The sequence below is a fragment of the Aulonocara sp. 'chitande type north' Nkhata Bay genome, linkage group LG3, assembly GCF_057382095.1.
Source record: "Aulonocara sp. 'chitande type north' Nkhata Bay isolate Kocher_YH1m ecotype deep benthic linkage group LG3, A_spYH_male_GT1.1, whole genome shotgun sequence".
NCBI lineage: Eukaryota > Metazoa > Chordata > Actinopteri > Cichliformes > Cichlidae > Aulonocara > Aulonocara sp. 'chitande type north' Nkhata Bay.
Window position 1 is genome coordinate 62,790,960 of NC_141346.1, and position 20,429 is coordinate 62,811,388.

At 41.1% G+C, this 20,429-nt stretch overlaps 2 protein-coding genes across 3 annotated transcripts in view; one reads left to right on the forward strand and one right to left on the reverse strand.

The window, feature by feature from the left end:
- Positions 1–20,429, forward strand: part of LOC147336505 (uncharacterized) — a 462,456-nt gene that overhangs the window by 59,801 nt on the left and 382,226 nt on the right. The window lies entirely within an intron of this gene.
- The window catches only part of LOC147336507 (protein NLRC3-like), a 41,052-nt gene continuing 20,891 nt past the window's right edge, over positions 269–20,429 (reverse strand). For both annotated transcript variants that reach the window (XM_086285436.1, XM_086285437.1), the window contains exons 4-8: positions 13,663–13,836; positions 13,209–13,382; positions 12,285–12,458; positions 3,343–3,392; positions 269–3,194 (exon numbers count right to left, since the gene is read on the reverse strand). In XM_086285436.1, the coding sequence (XP_086141562.1) occupies positions 2,638–3,194; positions 3,343–3,392; positions 12,285–12,458; positions 13,209–13,382; positions 13,663–13,836 (1,129 nt within the window). In that variant the 3' untranslated portion in view covers positions 269–2,637. The remainder of the gene's footprint in view (positions 3,195–3,342; positions 3,393–12,284; positions 12,459–13,208; positions 13,383–13,662; positions 13,837–20,429) is intronic.

Here is a 20,429-nt window from a genome sequence, read left to right on the forward strand (position 1 = left end):
TCAAGCGTTACCTGGCAACAGACGCCCTCAGCCCATCTGACTTTATTGGAGGATATTTACACCAGCAACACTGTTTAGTTTGATATGACGGATTAACAACATGCTGTGATATCCAGTTCATCTGTAATAGATACTGGATCAGACAGCAGATATTTGATCAGGAAGTCAAGAAATTCATACTTCGCCAAAATAATCAGTATTAACAAAAATAATCCCAAGGTCCTCTTTTCCACCATAGATCATTTATTTAACCCTGATTTTAAAAGCTCCAAAAGAACCCCCACAGACTTGCTCTGTGAGCAGTTTGCAGACCACTTCAGGGGAAAGATCAGCGCCATCAGATCTGATATTTTATCTAATCGCGATATGATTTTAAACACATCTGAGGGCTCGATTGTACCTGAGGAGACACTGGACAGCTTTGTCCTGTTTTTTTTTTTTTTTTTTTTTTAATTTAATTTTTTTATTATTTTCACAAATAGTACATAATTACATAACATAATACAGTGTACAATTCAAAACCAAAAAATAAACAAACAGACAAACAAACATAAAACAAACAACAAACTGATAACTAAACACAAAAAAAATAAAAAATAAAAAACAGCTCAGTTCCATTACAGTTTAAACACTCAAGAGAATCCTTGTAACATAATATTAGAAACATCAGGTTCCACATAGTTCAAGTATGGTTCCCACACCTTAAAGAATTTATCTGTTTTTGAATCCAGTATACATGTAAGATATTCCAGTGGCACTAAATCCAACACTACTCTTTGCCAACCTTTAATAGTTGGTACTTTTCCATAAATCCATTGGAGTAGTATATTCTTCCTTGCCGCATAGGTGAGAACACAGTACAATCTCCTATTATTCTTGGATATTAATCGCCGGCTGGGGAGGCCCAGTATGAGAGACAGAGGGTCCATCTCCAATTCACAACCGAAAATCTTCTCCATTTCAAGTAGCACATTAGACCAATATTCTTGCAATTTCAAACATGACCAGAAGCTGTGAGTTAGGGTACCAATTACTGTCTTACATTTGAGGCACATGGGTGAAAGGGTAGGATTATATTGATGTCTGCGAAACATAGATATGTGCATTCTGTGTATAATTTTTAACTGTATTGCTTTGGTACGATTACAAACTGATATTGATTTGGCATAACTCCAGACATCTTCCCACTCCTCATCATCAATTACTATACCTAATTCCTTTTCCCATTTGCCTTTAAGCCTCTGTGACGTCCCTGAGAGTACAGAATATAAAGCCTTATAAAATATCTTCACAGGTACCTCTTTGTCTGTTAAAAATAATAATTTTTCAACAGGAGAGACTTCATGACTCTCACTAAAGTTAGTACTATGCAAAATATAATGCCTTATCTGTAAGTAACAGAAAAAGTCATGTTTGGGGAGAGAATATTTCTCAACCAATTGGTCAAATGGCATAACTACATTATCGGAGAATAAGTCCCTCAGTCTCTGAATTCCTTTGTTCTTCCATTCCTTAAAACCTATATCAAACATCCCCGGTTGAAAGTCAAGATTATTCACAATAGGAGTAAACATAGATGTTAGCTTCAACATTCCCTCAATTCGACATACTGACCGCCAGGCCTTAAGTGTATTAAGTGTGACTGGATTATCACAGCTCAATCTAATATCTTTAAAGTTCTTAAAAAACAATAGGTCCCTTAATGGATACTTTGAAAGAGAGGTTTCAATCCCCAACCAGATAGAGTGTGAATTATTTGTGACCCAGTCATGAATATAACTCATGTGAGTACTCAATTGATATGTTCTAATATTTGGTAAATCTAGACCTCCTACTGAACCTGGGAGCTGCAGTGTAGCCATCTTAAGTTTTGGTCTACGTTTGCTCCATATAAAAGAGCTTAGCCAACCATTCAGATCCTTCATCACTCTATTTGAAAATATAACCGGAATCATTTGGACAGGATATAACAATCGAGGTAAAATATTCATCTTAATCAAAGCTATAAGTCCTAGCCAAGAAACAGGTAGGGAATTCCATCTCTCCAAATCTTGCTTTACCTTCTCAAACAGAGGGGGAAAATTTGCTTTATACATTTCTTTAAATTCTGGAGTTATAAATATCCCTAAGTATACAAAACCTGTGGGGGACCATTTGAAGGGGAAAGAAAACGGTCTAGTTGGCACTGAATTAAAGCTCCCAATTGGCATAGCCTCTGACTTAGTCAAATTTACTTTATAGCCAGAAAATTGACTAAATGTATCAATAATGTTAAGTAAAGCCGGTACTGATGTCTCTGGATCAGAAATAAATATTAAAACATCATCTGCATATAAACTGATCTTATGCTCATAATCGATTTGCAAACCCCGTACATCAGATGCCGTCCTTATAGCCTCAGCTAATGGTTCGATAGCCATGGCAAACAAAAGAGGTGACAGTGGGCACCCTTGCCTCGTTCCTCTATACAATGGGAAACTATCTGATTTCAATCCATTAGACAAGATGGACGCCTGGGGATTATCATACAAAATTTATACATACAGACAAATCACATATACATATCATACAGACTGACTCTTGAATCTGTTCAAGAGTCAGTGTTTCTCTAACAGGAGGACACTCTATACACTCAACTCAGCACAGGGACACTGAGGCACCAGAACCGACTGTAATTCCAGAAATCTCCTTTCTGAATCCTACCCTAAACCCACAATAAAGAGGTTCAGTGAATGTGGTGTTGAAGGTGTGGAGGTGGATCAGAGTGTCAGAGGAGACTCTGTAGAAGGACAGAGTGCCAGCAGGACAGTCCACATACACTGCTGCTCTGTTAGAGACAGAGGAGGAGGAGGAGAGGAATGTCCCTCTGTTATGGTACCAGACGGAACGAGGACCATCATCAGAGCAGTAGAGACTCCAGGACTGATCATTCCCTCCAAACTCACAGTCTTTACTGCCTCCTTTCCTTCTGATTCTTCTGTAACTCACTGAAATATAAATGTCTCCTCTCCACTCGACCTCCCAGTAACAGCGACCAGTCAGACCATTTCTACACAGCAGCTGAGAATAGACATCAAATCTGTCTGGATGATCAGGATATGACTGATACCCCTCACGTGTCACCTTCCTGTTGTCGTCAGACAGTTTGAGTTTTCTGCTCACTGTGTTTGTGTCGATTGTGAGTTGACAGGAATCTGATAGAGAGAACAAACACAATCCAGCTGCAGTTATTGATCCATCATCTGTTCATTGATTGACACTTTGATGATGACTCCTGACATGATGAAGATGGTTGAATGTGTGCTGCTTTGTTTTCATGAATCCCATTAAAAACACACTTACACTTCCTCAGACCTCCTGGTCTCAACCATCGGACTCCAGCAGGCTCCACCCTGAAAGGAGGAGGGGGGTCAGAGCAGCACAGTCAACATGCACACATGGACATTACATGGCTCTCATACACATATTGTTAGACACTGATAAAGGAACAGTCACACATTTTCACAAATACACTTCAAACCATACATGGATCAAACTGCTGAGGGTTTAGACTGATCCTGCTTCCCGTCAGTACACCACTGTATTGAATGAAATATGACTAATTCAAACTTGGACCTTCATTATCTTTATATTCCTCTTCAGTTTAGCTGGAAAGAACCCCAACCTGCCTTTGCTGCTTGTATTTCTTCTGCTGTGATAAATGTGCATGACTCCTATTCAGCTCAATTCAATTTTATGTATATACACAACATTTACCTCAATGCACCTTATCCTGTAAGGTGCATTGATGATACCCAGTTATATCTCTCTTGCAGACCTGATTCCTCCCTGCCACCTTCTTCCCTTACAGATTGTCTATCCGAATTAAGATCCTGGTTTAGCTCTAATTTTCTCAAGATCAATGAGGATAAAACTGAAATCCTTCTTATTGGCACCAAATCCAAGCTTTTGAAGGCGAACCATTTTTTACTCACAATCGATAACTCCACAGTTTTCCCTTCTCCTCAGGTTAAGAGCCTTGGTGTCATCCTAGACAGTTCACTTTCCTATAAATTTCACATCATTAATCTCACCCGTTCTACCTACTTCCATCTACACAACATTAACAGATTTCGTCCTTCTCTCTCTATGTCCATTCTTGTCCACAGTCGTGTTTCCTCCCGTATTGACTCTTGCAATTCTCTTCTGCATGGTCTCCCCAAAAATCCCTCCATAAGCTTCAACTGGTTCAGAACTCTGCTGCTAGCATTATCACCAGAACCCCCTCCTACCAGCACATCATCTGTTCTTCAGGAACTTCACTGGCTCCCAGTGAAATTCCGGATAATATACAAACTTCTGCTCACTTTCAAGGCCATTCATAACCTCGCACCTCCTTATCTTTCTGACCTGTTAAGCACTATCTTTTCTGCCCACTCACTTCGATCTTCTTCTATACAGCTCTCTGTGCCTTCCATCCGTCTCACCACCATGGGAAGCAGAGCTTTTAGCTGCTCTCCTCCCAGGCTGTGGAACCAACTCAAAACCCATCAGTTCAAATCTGCATATTCACTGTGAACCCACTGTTTGTTAGTTTTATCTTGTGCTTTTGTTTTATTGTTCTTCATTGTGTCATTGTCATTGTTTTATTATGTGTTTTTAGCTATTGTACAGTGTCCTTGGGTGTCTTGAAAGGCGCTTTATAAATACAATTTATGATTCTTCTTCTTATTATTATTATTATTATTATTATGCAGGGCTGATAATAATCATAATTTGAAAAATGTTTAAAACAAGGAGAGAAAAAAAAGAGCTGTTAAAGGTAGGAGTTGTGACCATTTGTTTTACAGGCAATCAAATGGGTCTATTTGACATTGACCAATACCTTTTTTGAACCTAAGCAAACAGAGGATTCAGAGGTTTCTAAAAGAGGATGAAGAAACCTTCCTGAAGTCTTTTTGTTAATTATACTGATGTAGATGCCATCTTCTGCTGCTGTGCGAGCAGGGATGCTGTTTCAGCAGCTTCTACCCAGTGCTGAGTTTTTCTCTTTTTAATTGGTTTTGTTTACATCCAGTTTGCTTGTACACATAATGGAGAGGTACTTTTTTTAGACAGCTATGTTTTTATTTTCTCTTTTTACAGTTCTTGTGCTCGGAGACTGGGTCATGTTCCTGATGTTTACACCAGGGATCAGCTGTTAGCTCTCCATAGCTCTGTGGTGCACGATGTTCAATTGAATTTTATTTATATAGCGTCAAATCACAACAACAGTCGCCTCAAGGCGCTTTATATTGTACAATAGATCGCACAATAATAGATACAGAGAAAAACCCAACAATCATATGGCCCCCTATGAGCAAGCACTTTGGTGACAGTGGGAAGGAAAAACTCCCTTTTAACAGGAAGAAACCTCTGGCAGAACCAGGCTCAGGGAGGGAGGGGCGGGGCCATCTAGGAAGACAGGATAAAGACATGCTGTGGAAGAGAGACAGAGATTAATAACAGATAGGGTTCAATGCAGAGAGGTCTGTTAACATATAGTGAGTAAGAAAGGTGACTGGAAAGGAAAAACTTAATGCATCATGGGAATCCCCCGGCAGCCTATTGCAGCATAACTAAGGGAGGATTCAGGGTCACCTGGTCCCACCCTAACTATATGCTTTAGCAAAAAGGAAAGTTTTAAGCCTAATCTTAAAAGTAGAGATAGTGTCTGTCTCCTGAATCCAAACTGGAAGCTGGTTCCACAGAAGAGGGGCCTGAAAACTGAAGGCTCTGTCTCCCATTCTACTTTTAAATACTCTAGGAACAACAAGTAGGCCTGCAGAGCGAGAGCGAAGCTCTCTAATAGGGTGATATGGCACTACAAGGTCATTAAGATAGGATGGGGCCTGATTATTTAAGACCTTTTATGTGAGGAGCAGGATTTTGAATTCAATTCTGGATTTAACAGGAAGCCTGTCAGTAAGGCAAGGCAAGGTACGTTTATTTATATAGCATAATTCAACAACAAGGTGATTCACAGTGCTTTACAGAGAAAAACACAAAAACAATTAAAAAGCATGATTTAAAATTGATTAAAAAAAATAACAGTAGATAAAATCAGTTGTTAAAATGTAAGTTTTGAAATTTAATCTTAAAAGTGTGGATTTGATGCTTTATTTAAATGCAGCTGAGAACAGGTGAGTCTTCCACCTGGATTTAAATAAACTGAGTGCTTCAGCTGATCTGAGGCTTTCTGGGAGTTTGTTCCAGATATAAGGAGCATAAAAGCTGAATGCAGCTTCTCCGTGTCTGGTTCTGACTCTCGGAACTGATAAAAAACAGATCCAGATGACCTGAGGGATCTGGAAGGTTCATGCTGGGTCAGGAGGTCACTGATGTATTTTGGTCCTAAACCATTCAGAGCTTTATAGACCAGCATCAGAACATTAAAGTCTATCCTCTGACAGACAGGCAGCCAGTGTAAAGACCTCAGAGCTGGACTGATGTGGTCCACTTTTTTGGTCTTAGTGAGGACTCGAGCAGCAGAGTTCTGAATGAGCTGTATTTGTCTGACTGATTTTTCAGGTAGACATGTAAAGATACTGTTACAGTAATCATGCCTGCTAAAGATGAATGCATGGATTAGTTTTTCCAGGTCCTGTTGAGACATCAGATCTTTTATCCTTGAAATATTCTTGAGGTGATAGTAAGCTGATTTTGTTATTGTCTTATTTTCTCGCCTGGTTTGTGGTTTTTAGGTGTATAGATTGAAGTTCTCTGGTGACCTGTAATCGTTTTTCTTTGGCACCAAAGACTATTGCTTCAGTTTTGTTTTTGTTTAGTTGGAGAAAATTGTGGCACAACCAGTCATTAATTTCCTCAATGCATTTACCAAGAGTTTGTACAGGGCCTCGGTCTCCTGGTGACATTGTGATATATACTTGTGTGTCATCTGCATAGCTGTGGTAGTTTATTTTGTTGTTCTTTATACCGGGAGTGCAGAATTATTAGGCAAGTTGTATTTTTGAGGAATAATTTTATTATTGAACAACAACCATGTTCTCAATGAACCCAAAAAACTCATTAATATCAAAGCTGAATATTTTTGGAAATAGTTTTTAGTTTGTTTTTAGTTTTAGCTATTTTAGGGGGATATCTGTGTGTGCAGGTGACTATTACTGTGCAGAATTATTAGGCAACTTAACAAAAAACAAATATATACTCATTTCAATTATTTATTTTTACCAGTGACACCAATATAACATCTCCACATTCACAAATATACATTTCTGACATTCAAAAACAAAACAAAAACAAATCAGCGACCAATATAGCCACCTTTCTTTGCAAGGACACTCAAAAGCCTGCCATCCATGGATTCTGTCAGTGTTTTGATCTGTTCACCATCAACATTGCGTGCAGCAGCAACCACAGCCTCCCATACACTGTTCAAAGAGGTGTACTGTTTTCCCTCCTTGTAAATCTCACATTTGATGATGGACCACAGGTTCTCAATGGGGTTCAGATCAGGTGAACAAGAAGGCCATGTCATTAGTTTTTCTTCTTTTATACCCTTTCTTGCCAGCCACGCTGTGGAGTACTTGGACGCGTGTGATGGAGCATTGACCTGCATGAAAATCATGTTTTTCTTGAAGGATGCAGACTTCTTCATGTACCACTGCTTGAAGAAGGTGTCTTCCAGAAACTGGCAGTAGGACTGGGAGTTGAGCTTGACTCCATCCTCAACCCGAAAAGGCCCCACAAGCTCATCTTTGATGATACCAGCCCAAACCAGTACTCCACCTCCACCTTGCTGGTGTCTGAGTCGGGCTGGAGCTCTCTGCCCATTACCAATCCAGCCACGGGCCCATCCATCTGGCCCATCAAGACTCACTCTCATTTCATCAGTCCATAAAACCTTAGAAAAACCAGTCTTGAGATATTTCTTGGCCCAGTCTTGACGTTTCAGCTTGTGTGTCTTGTTCAGTGGTGGTCGTCTTTCAGCCTTTCTTACCTTGGCCATGTCTCTGAGTATTGCACACCTTGTGCTTTTGGGCACTCCAGTGATGTTGCAGCTCTGAAATATGGCCAAACTGGTGGCAAGTGGCATCTTGACAGCTGCACGCTTGACTTTTCTCAGTTCATGGGTAGTTATTTTGCGCCTTGGTTTTTCCACATGCTTCTTGCGACCCTGTTGACTATTTTGAATGAAACGCTTGATTGTTCGATGATCACGCTTCAGAAGCGTTGCAATTTTGAGACTGCTGCATCCCTCTGCAAGATATCTCACTATTTTTGACTTTTCTGAGCCTGTCAAGTCCTTCTTTTGACCCATTTTGCCAAAGGAAAGGACGTTGCCTACTAATTATGCACACCTGATATAGGGTGTTGATGTCATTAGACCACACCCCTTCTCATTACAGAGATGCACATCACCTAATATGCTTAATTGGTAGTAGGCTTTTGAGCCTATAGAGCTTGGAGTAAGACAACATGCATGAAGAGGATGATGTGGACAAAATACTCATTTGCCTAATAATTCTGCACTCCCTGTAATCTGTGCCAGTGGGAGCATGAAAATGTTAAACAGAAAGGGTCCCAAGATGGAACCTTGGGGAACTCCACATGTGATACTTGTCTGCTCAGATGTGAAGTTACCTATTGATACAAAGTAATTCCTGTTTTCTAAGTTTGTTTTGAACCAGTTTAGTACAGTTCCTGAAAGACCTGCACAGTTCTCCAGTTGTTTGAGTAATATGTTGTGGTCAACTGTATCAAATGCTGCACTGAGATCCAGTAAAACTAAGACTGTCATTTTTCTACTGTCTGTATTCAGACATGTGTCATTAAACACTTTGGTCAGAGCAGTTTCAGTGCTGTGGTTCTGTCTAAAACCTGACTGGAAGGCATCATAGCAGTTATTCTGTTTTAAGAAGTAATTGAGCTGTTGAGAAACTGCTTTTTCAATGGGAGTTTTGAGATCGGCCTGTAGTTGTTCATTTGTGTCTTGTCAAGATTGTCCTTTTTCAATATAGGTTTGATTACAGCAGTTTTTAGTGGTTCCGAAAAAAAAACATGATATTAAAGAAAAGTTGACAATCTGTAACAGGTCTGACTCTAAAGTCTTTGAGACCTTTTTGAAAAAAACTTGTTGGCAGGACATCTAAACAGCAGGAGGAGGAGTTCAGTTGACCTAAGATGTCCTCCAGGTCTTTGCTGTTAATAGGGTGAAACTGTTTCGTGGTGTTTAAACAGTTTTTCGGTGGACACAGTACATATTCTGGATCTGCTGTTGATGTTCCAATTGCTTGTCAGATTTTTTCTTTGAAGAATTTGGCGAAGTCATTGCAGGCCATGGTTGAGTGAAGTTCAGCTGCCACTGACACAGGAGGGTTTGTTAGCCTGTCAACTGTAGAAAATAAGACCCGAGCATTATGACTGTTTTTGTTGATGATGTTAGAGAAGTAGGACCTCCTTGCACTCCTCAGTTGTAAATTATAATTGTGAAGTTTCTCTTCATAGATGTCATAGTGAACCTGGAGGTTTGTTTTTCTCCATCTGCGCTCAGCTTTCCTACACTCTCTTTTTTCATTTTTCACCAGTGTGGAGTTTCTCCAGGGAGACTTCTTCCTTCCAGAGATAACCTTCATCTTAATGGGAGCAATAGTGTCCATAACATTTAACATTTTAGCATTGAAGCTATTGATGAGCTCATTGACTGACCCTCTGGACAGGTCAGGTGTTAATGGGAAGATGGTTAAAGATCTCACTAGTGTCTTCAGTTATACACCGTTTTGTGATCACTGCTGTTGATATATTTGTGTGGGCTGAGATTTTACTTTCAAAGAAAACACAGTAATGATCAGACAGGCCCACATCAGACACAGTAATGTTTGAAATGCTCAGGCCCTTGGAGATCAGTAGGTCAAGAGTGTGTCCTCTATTATGTGTGGCCTCTGTTACATCCTGAGTCAGCCCAAAGTTTCCCAGAGTGTTACTCAGGTCTTAAGTCCCTTTGTCCTGAGGGTTGTCCACATGGATGTTAAAATCCCCAACAATAATTACACAGTCGAAATCAACACAGATCACAGACAGCAGTTCACTGAAGTCATTAAAAAAAGTCTGTGCAGTATTTGGGAGGCCTGTAAACATTAAGAAACACAACTTTGCATGGGGCCTTCAGCTGTAAAGCCACATATTCAAAAGACTGAAAACTTCCAGGAAATAGCTGCTTACATTGAAATGATTCATTAAATAAGACAGCAACCCCTCCTCCTCTCCTGCTCACCCTGGCCTCACTGATAAAACTGTAGTTAGGAGGGGTCGTCTCAATGAGAACAGCTCCACTGTTACTTTGGTCCAACCAAGTTTCAGTTAAAAACATAAAATCAAGGCTGTGCTCAGTGATTAAATCATTAATTAGAAATGTTTTCCCAGCTAAAGATCTAACGTTTAATAAAGCCAACTTAAGCGTTTTAGAGGTATTATTATTATATGTTTACTATATTTAAAGATCTTTTAGAGTGCACCTCTGTGTTTTGACCAGGCCACATGTCTCCTTCTGTCACCTAAAAGAACAGAAATTTTAAAACCTTGTAGTAAACAGGGTCCCAACTTCTCCTGGGAAAAGTTACCACTACCATAATCCTCGCAGCCCGGACCCTCCACACATCAGACTGCTGAGACAGGGCATGAAGGTGGTAAGGAGGAACTAAGGGGGGGCGAGGCTGGGCAATGTAACCTCAATTGCTCTGTTGAGGGCGGGGCTCGATGGCGAACCTTTGGCTGCTCTGGTGGGGGGTTTATGGGGGACAAAAAGGGATTGGGCCGGGGGGTTGATCTTAGCCCAGCATTGACCCACTCCATCATCTCCTCAGTGAATTTCAGGTGTGGGGAGGAGGGAGTAAGGGAGGGGGAGGAGGGTGAAGGCCTGTCAGGGGTTTGGGGGAGTGGGGAAGGCACTCTTGCTGCAGCATTTTGGATTAACTGAAGGCTTTTCAGAGAGTTTTTAGTACTTCCTGATAATAATGAATTACAGTCGTCCAGACTAGAAGTAATAAATGCATGAACTAGTTTTTCAGCGTCACTCTGAGACAGGATATTTCTAATTTTAGACATGTTGTGCAAATGGAAGAACGCAGTCTTGCATATTTGTTTAATATGTGTATTGAAGGACATATCCTGGTTTAAAAATGACTCCAAGGTTCCTCACAGTGTTACTGGAGGCCAAGGTAATGCCATCCAGAGTAAGAATCTGGTTAGATACCATATTTCTAAGCTTTTCAGGGCCAAGTACAATAACATCAGTTTGATCTGAATTAAGAAGCAGAAAGTTAGCGGTCATCCAGGTCTTTATGTCTTTAAGACATTCCTGCAGTTTAACTAATTAGTGTGTTTTATCTGGCTTCATGGACAGATAGAGCTGGGTGTCATCTGCATAGCAGTGAAAATGTATGCTATGTCTTCTAATGATGCTGCCTAAGGGAAGCATGTATAATGTTACATTTACATGCACAAATTGAAGTCTATTAGATAGATATGATACAAACCACTGAAGCGCAGTACCTGTAATACCCCACGTGTTCCCCACGAACTGAGGAGGAAGAGACAGTGTGTTTATATAAAAGTGTTTAATACTGCAGGTTTCCCCAACCTTATACACTAGGGAAACCTGCAGTCACCTGAGACTGAAGAAGTGACTTGGATGAGTGACGAAATGTTTCTCCCACTGAAAACGTTACATCCAGGTGAACAGAAACAACTTTTTAACTCTCAAGACATCATCTGCCATTGCTTGTCAGGTTCTACCACAGCTCTAATTCTGAAAGTTTACCCATCCATCCATCCTCTTCTGCTTATCCTTTTCAGGGTTGCAGGAGACTGGAGCCAGTTCCAGCTACCATAACTTGAGAGGCAGGGTACGCCCGGAGAGCTGTCTGTTTACTAATGATTTATTTTTCAGCTAGGCTCACAGTTTCCTGTGCTTCCTATTCTTGTACTAAGCCAGGCGAAACATGTCCTAGGTCTTTCTCTGTTAAGGTTTTAATCTGACCTGTATCAGGAAGAAAGGGAGGAAGAGGATTTTTCTTAAAATGAATGCAAGCAGCAGGACAAAAGCAGTTAGCATTGTTGTTCCTGGAAATGTTTTCCTTGGAGAACACCTACATTAATATCATTTTATTAGTCAGTTGAACCACTGTCTCTTCCCCAAAATATTCCTGCATGTGTGATTGTTAATGTCACATCAGCATGAAAGAAATAGGAAGTAAGGGAAGGACAATTTTTCCAGCTTTTCCTTCGCTACCAGACATTCTCCATACCTGAGAGTGTCCAGTCTCCAGTGTGGATCCTTCAGTCCAGCCGACAGCAGCATCATTCCTGAGTCTCCTGGGTGATTGTAGGTTAGGTCAAGCTCTCTCAGATGGGAGGGGTTGGAGGTCAAAGCTGATGCCAGACAAGTACAGCCTTCCTTTGTGATCAGACAGTGTGACAGACTGTAGACAAAAAAAAAAACAGTTATTCTGAAAACACTCTGCTGAACATTTGCTTTTGCTTTTCATTTTCTTCAAATACCATGACCCTAATGTATTCCATCAATTCAGTTCAAATTAACTATCTAAAGCAGCAACTGATAAAAACAATGGTGTCAAGTTGTGAAGCCAGCAGTAGACTCCACAACATTACAGAGAACACCTGAACAATCTGAATATTTCCTTAGAAGGAAGAACTCCCTTTTAAGAAGAATAGACCTATAGCAGAACCAGGTAGAGGGAAAGGACAAGCGATTTAAAAAAGAAACAAACAGACAAAAAAAAAAAACCCCAAGAGAACAGAGAACCAAATAAAAACACAAATTATAAAAGAGCACAGAAAACAGTTAATGACATGCAGTGGTGGAAGAAAAGTGAAATTATATTGTGAAAATGAAAGACTGTTGATGATGTCTTTAATCATAATGGGGCCTGGTAACTTTGGACTTTGTATATCAGAATAGAGTTCAAGTTAATATTCTCAGAGAGGCAATGAATACAGGAGAAATATGGTCTTTCTTTCTAGTCCCTAACAGAATGCTTTCTGCAGCATTTGGATCGACTGAACACTCTGCAGGTAACTTTCAAAGCCACCTTATAATCCAACCAAAGATAAAATAAAATGTAGCTGATGATTCTATAGGTTTTAGCTATTTATTCAGCAATTTAATACAGACCCTAAATCATACTAAATGGAAAAGAATGAATCCTGACCTGAGAGTTTCCAGTGTACAGTGTGGACTCTTCACTGCAGCAGACAGGAGCTTCACTCCAGAATCCTGTAGGTCATTGTCACTTAAGTCCAGGTCTCTGAGACTAGAGGACTGAGAGCTGAGAACTGAGGACAGAGCTTCACAACTTCGCTCTAAGAGGTTACAGGCACTCAGTCTACAAAATAAGCAACACAAGGACAAAAACTAAAACACAGAAGTTAAAATGTATTCATGGTGAAAGACAGTTTCAAGAAAAGTTTTAAGACTAATCCTAAAAGTAAAAAGTGTGTGTGTCTCCTGAATCCAAACTGGAAGCAGGTTCCACAGAAGTAAGGCCTGAAAGCTGAAGGCTCTCCCTCCCATTCTACTTTCTAGATTAAGTATACTTTTATTAGCTAAACGTTTTAATTGGTAACTATGTTACTTAAGAAAAATTAAATATAATTATAGCTGACCTCAGAGTTTTCAGTGTGCAGTGTGGACTCTGCAGTGCATCAGACAGAAGCTTTACGCCTGAATCCTGTAGGTTGTTGTTACTCAGGTCCAGCTCTGTCAAACTTGAAGACTGGGAACTGAGAAGCGAACACAGAGCTTCACAGCTTCTCTTCGAAAGGAAACAACCATTCAGTCTGGAAAAAGAAAGAAATGTTTGTGTTTATAAGCAATCATTTTTGATGTTCAACCTAAATAAAAAAACAAACAAACAAAACATGTCAGTGTGCACTACATTTCATGATTAACAACACAACTTGAAATATGAGTTGGGCATAAAATAATTTTAAATTACTCAGTAAATCACAATTATACCTCTAAATGCAATACACTGAGGAACTGGTACATCTAGTGATAATAGTTCAGTACATGCTGCCACTAGCATTCAATAATGAAGCATATGTATAAATTAGATAAGGAAGCTCTGTAGTTGTAATGGTCTGGGTAACTTCCGGTGAATCGACCTCTGGGAGGAGTTGCTGAGTTATCACTGACCGGCTGCACCTGGATGTAATTTGGCTGTCCGTTTTAAAGACCAGAATTCACAATCACTCTTCGCTAGAACATCTGCTAACCACAGTTAGCGTAGGCTATTATAGCACATGTGTGATCTTTCTAGTTTTGCTCGTACTTACCTGTGCTTCTCTTCTGCTCGCAGTTATCCTCCGAGACATCATAACCAAATCTGCCATAACTACCTTACCGCATCGCACCTGCCTGCCTCCCCACCCGACTCACTGGATCATCGTGGATCGTCTCTGGACTTTTCTCTCTGCTGACCCGGACCATTACCCCCTCCACGCTTTGCCCCCACATGTGGAAAGTTAGACTGCTCGTAATCTGTTGTTTCACTCTGGACCAGCGTCGGAAACTTCTTTTGAAACCTGTCTCCTTCTGTTATAGTGACTCTGAACTTCCTGGCTCCGGACCCCCAGTGTAGCCTCTCCCTTACCTCCCCACTCTGTGGGTTCCTGTGTGGGCATTTACCGTCAGCCTCGGGTGGGACTCACGGACTTCAGTGATAGTTTGGAATGTTTAATGCTTTATGGTTTTTGTATGTTATTGTTCACCATCACTCATAGTACAGCTCTTGTAAATCGTTATAGTTCTTTGTAGTCACAGGTTATCACTGTGAAATCAAAGTACTGCTCTTGCTTATTTTGGTGTAGTCATAGTTCATGGTAATCACAGTTAAACTCAGTGAGTCTGAGCCCTTAGTTCATAGTGATCGTTTGTTATTGTTAAGTCAAGTTTTAGTTTAAACTTCAAGAACATCGCATATAGGTTTAGTTACATAGTGGCTTCTTTCACTCTTTGTAAATAAATTGTTGCTTTCACTAATTCTCCGTGCTTCCGTGTGTTGTCTGCACTTAAGTCCATACTTCTGGTGGCCTCTGGGCCGTTATAGTAGTCACACATCTGTCTGCTTCCCAGGTGTTTGGTGGCTAATCTAAACTCTACGTAAATTCCATGGTCACATGCTTTCAAACTTATTGGAGTCAAATCTCCAAATACCTTAAATGAATTCTGTATATCAATAAATGTTCAGTTAGTTCTAATTCCTTCTTTCTCCTTGTTGATCTGTTGGTAATTTTCCTGATTTTATAATCTGTGATTATTGTTGTTAGATACAGCTCAAAATACTATTTTTCTGCCCCACGCCCCTGGTACCGGGGGAAAAAAGGAGGAGATCCCGTTTAATTGGTTATAACACGGGGTGAGAAATATAAGTCTAGACATGTGTGGTATCCACAGAAACCTCTAAATCCAAGCTAAAATGTCATATAAACCATTTCTACATCCTAAAAAAAAAAAACACACCGAAAACAAGCCATGATTAAGCGAGTAGTTACGTAAATGTGCAGAAGACAACTAAACAAACAAAACCGAACAAGAAATTCTTCAAACTTCATGTAACAGTCTAAAGAAAGCCCAGTTAGCTTCCAGAACTATTACTGACTCCAAGCACCAAGTTTCACCATGCTCTGACCAAAATTCACTGAATGAGCCACAAAAGAAAACCACAAAAACACATAGCGGCGCAAATGCGCTAAGACAGAAATTGGCTTGCTGTCCCAATTTCCTCCGTTTTTTTTGCTGGTGTGGGGATCATATCATTTTATATCATTTTTTATATCATGTTAATTCTTTTTAACTTTTTATTAAGCTTTGAGCAGTGGCATTTGAATAAACATTTATTCCATTTATTAAACATACAGTTTTAATCATGTTATTACACACATTGCATTTGTGCTCATAATAGAGTTAAGCATATAGTCTAATGAAGGTTGAAAGCTTCGTTCAGCGTTATGTTTGAACTGATATATTGATGAAGTGACTTGAATGCTGTGAATGAATGCCTAACACGCTTACATACACATAAACATGAAGTATAATTTCTAGGGTAAAGGTGAAAGACATCTTGCTTTGTCTCTGCTTGGCAACTAGTGATCCGGGGTCTATAGGATCTGGAGGAGCCAGACAACCATATAGGAAAAAATGCTGTTAAACACGGAAACTTAAACTGTCATTAATTATAACCTATACATGTGATGTTTTGTCTAAAGCGAGAAGGGGCGTTAACCCTGACATAATAAAACCATGCTGAAAGTATGTTTTGACGGAAGATCAGTGTTGGTGATATAAAGATGTGTATCTTTCCACACATGTGTTTAATAAAATCATTGTTTTGACGCACTTGGACCAGAGGTTTGTCTCAATCACAAATCGGGACACTGGTAGCTGGTAGCCACGTGATTCTCAGTATTTACCACGCCTACCTAGCTGCATCAGAGCCATTTTCCTTTAACAACCTCCATTTTAGACCCAACTACAGACACGTGACAGGACAAAAGCCACATGCAGTAAATTTGGGCCCATGTGGGTTTTGGCATTGCAACGTTTGATTGGTTGATTGGTATCATCATTAATGTTGTTGTGAATTTTAGCACTACGGTTAGCATTTACAGGATATTGTTTTGTAGTGATATTATACAGGAAAACTGTTACTCAATAAGGCCCATATACTAGTTGTCTTTTTCTTTCTCTGTAACCCTTTTTTGGCCTGCTGGTCTGGAAAATCCAACAGTTCATCTATATGTAAACAAGGCACTTAAAACTGGGACAGAGTGCATTCCTTGAGTGCATTCCTCAGTGAAGTCTGCTAAAAGATCACACATAATTAGTTATGTGCCTTTAGGTATATATGGTTAAACATTTTCTAATGCAAATAACTACATGCAGTATTTTACCATGTGCAAACTTATATCACTAAAGGATTCTAAATGTCTAGTGTTTAATGGACCTGTCAAAAGTATGTTGAGATTAGACTGAAGATTCTGTAACTTAACAAAGCTCTTTATGTTAACCGTTATTTTCTCTTGCCTTGTCAACTAAGGATTTATGGTGTGAAAGTTGATGCTAAGGTTGAAGGAAAAACACCAACAAATCACTCTTTTTACCTTGCTCAAAATGTTTATGTGAAGACCATCTGGTTTTTGTGTCAGAACTCAGGATGTAGAAGATCTCGGTAAAGATTTATTGATCTTGTGAGTGCTTTTTTTATTGCCCTTGCTGAACAAAGGATTTTTAACTGTCAGGACGCCACCCCACCCAGTGGGCAGGGTCTGAAACTGAAACTTGTTGTCTGTCTATAAAACTGCTGCACGAAAGAATAAACTTTGAGTCAGTTTGGAATGACACCTAGAACAGTCTCTGCGTCTTCTTGTTTTTCCAAACTACTCCCGGTACTCTGGCCGGTACCGTGATTAACCGTTGATCATGCATGAGAATATTTTAATTTTGTTATATGTTAAAGGATGAACTCTGCTTATTGGTGCCCATGCCTTAGGAGGAAAACTCTATCTACGGACGGAGATTCCCTTCAAATGTGATTCTATTGCCTCAAATGATTAAAAAGAGGTGTCAATCATGCAAATTGACCAAAAGAAACCAAAGTTACAGCCCCTCAGATTTTAAAGGGCCAGAGACCATATTAAATGCTCCATGCGCATGGCGAAAAAGGGCCATTGCCATGTAAATGTGTGGTTAATTCTTCAAATAAATATATTTTTTGTAAGACCATTTGGACACCATTTTTAGGCCTGTTAATAAAATTAATTTATTTCTGCTCTCAAATACCTAAAAAAATCAACTGGCATGGTGTCCAATTGTGTGCCAAAATTGGATGTTTTTGTATGTCTGGATATTCATGTATTGACAGCATTGTATTTTACTCCCGCAACTCCTGCAAGTTCCCCCACCTAAAATGATGACAGAGGTCATTAATTTGCAGCAGAGGTACACTTCAACTGTGAGAGACAGAATGTGAAAAAAAAATCCATGAATTCACATGGTAGGATTTGTAAAGAATTTATTCGTAAATCAGGGTGGAAAATAAGTATTTGGTCATAAAAAAAATATAAAAAAAATACAACTCAATACTTTGTAACATAACCTTTGTTGGCAATAACAGAGGTCAAACGTTTACTATAGGTCTTTACCAGGTTTGCACATACAGTAGCTGGTATTTTGGCCCATTCCTCCATGCAGATCTTCTCGAGAGCAGTGATGTTTTGGGGCTGTCGCCGAGCGACACAGACTTTCAACTCCCGCCACAGATTTTCTATGGGGTTGAGGTCTGGAGACTGGCTTGGCCACTCCAGGACTTTCAAATGCTTCTTACGGAGCCACTCCTTTGTTGCCCGGGCGGTGTGTTTTGGATCATTGTCATGTTGGAAGACCCAGCCTCGTTTCATCTTCAAAGTTCTCACTGATGGAAGGAGGTTTTGGCTCAAAATCTCACGATACATGGCCCCATTCATTCTGTTCTTAACACGGATCAGTCGTCCTGTCCCCTTGGCAGAAAAACAGCCCCATAGCATGATGTTTCCACCCCCATGCTTCACAGTAGGTATGGTGTTCTTGGGATGCAACTCAGTATTCTTCGTCCTCCAAACACGACGAGTTGAGTTTATACCAAAAAGTTCTACTTTGGTTTCATCTGACCACATGACATTCTCCCAATCCTCTGCTGTATCATCCATGTGCTCTCTGGCAAACTTCAGATGGGCCTGGACATGCACTGGCTTCAGCAGCGGAACACGTCTGGCACTGCGGGATTTGATTCCCTGCCTTTGTAGTGTGTTACTGATGGTGACCTTTGTTACTTTGGTCCCAGCTCTCTGCAGGTCATTCACCAGGTCCCCCCGTGTGGTTCTGGGATCTTTGCTCACCGTTCTCATGATCATTTTGACCCCACGGGATGAGATCTTGCGTGGAGCCCCAGATCGTGGGAGATTATCAGTGGTCTTGTATGTCTTCCATTTTCTGATGATTGCTCCCACAGTTGATTTTTTCACACCAAGCTGCTTGCCTATTGTAGATTCACTCTTCCCAGTCTGGTGCAGGTCTACAATACTTTTCCTGGTGTCCTTCGAAAGCTCTTTGGTCTTGGTCTTGGCCATGGCGGAGTTTGGAGTCTGACTGTTTGAGGCTGTGGACAGGTGTCTTTTGTACTGTTATGACCCAGGGTCATTATTTGTGGTACGGGGTTGTTATTGTTTGTATTTGTATTCAGCGATGCTTGTTTCCAGGTGGAGGCCGCCCATTGGTGGAGGAAGGAAAGAGGCCAGCTACAAAAGGGGTTGGACTGGGCCGGTGAGCAGACTTTTCCTGGTTCCCCGTGAGCTGTGTGGCTGGGGACCGTCGTGGCGTGTGACTGCAATATTAATGTTGAAAAAGGGTTGTACCTGGGCTTGGTAGCTGTAGGGGTGGGAAGCCGTTTTCTTTTATTCCCCTCTTTTTTCCTGTTTCGGGTAGGGAGACAGGTTAGAGAATTGTATTTTGTTTTGGAATCGTGGGAGGTAAGTTAGCTCTGTTTTTCTTTCTAGTGTGTTTTGTTTGTTGTTTTGGCATCGCCCACCCTGAAGCTCGCTACCTGTTCAGTGAATAAATTAACCAAACTCGTCATTCTGCCGTGGTGTGTTTTTTTTTGTTTGTGTTATTATGTATCGGGTTTATTTTTTTGTTGTGTTGCACCCCGGCTTCGGGCCGGTGTGTAACATAAATGGGGGCTCGTCCGTTTGAGGGATTTCGGGTTCGTTTGTGTGTCGTGGGGCTCGTGTGGGTGTGTGGGGTTGTTTTTTGTGTGTTTGGGGGTGGTTGGTGTGGGTGGCCGCGGATGGAGTTCGATGTGGACAAGTTTGCCGAGGCGCCTTCCTTGCAGCAGTTGGGTCGGTGTCGGAGGGAGGATTTGTTGCTTATTGCGGGCCGTTTTGATGTGCGAGCGCCGGCGGGGGTAAAGAAGGACGATTTGCGGCAGCTTGTCGCGGTGGCTTTGAGCGAGCGGGGTTTATTGTCGGGCGTGCCGCTTGTTGGTGGGCCGGGCGGGGCGGTTGTGGAGCCGTTGGCTCCGGTGTCTGTTCCTCCTGTGGCCACCCCCTCTGTGGCTCCTCCGGCTCCGGTGGTGGGGTCGTCGGCGGAGGAGCTCCAGTTGTTGCTCCGCATTAAGGAGGTGGAGTTGAGTAGTCACCGGTTGGAGGTTGAAGCGATGCATCTGAGGGTGAGGGCGTTGGAGTTGGAGCGTGGACCTCCGCCGCGTGCCCCTGACTCTACGCCGCGTGCCCCTGTCTCTACGCCGCCCACGTCTGCGCCCTCTGTGCTCCCTGCGCCGCCGGCGCCTGGTCCCGCCCCGGCTCTCCGTCAGGATTTTGATATTGGGAGGCACATT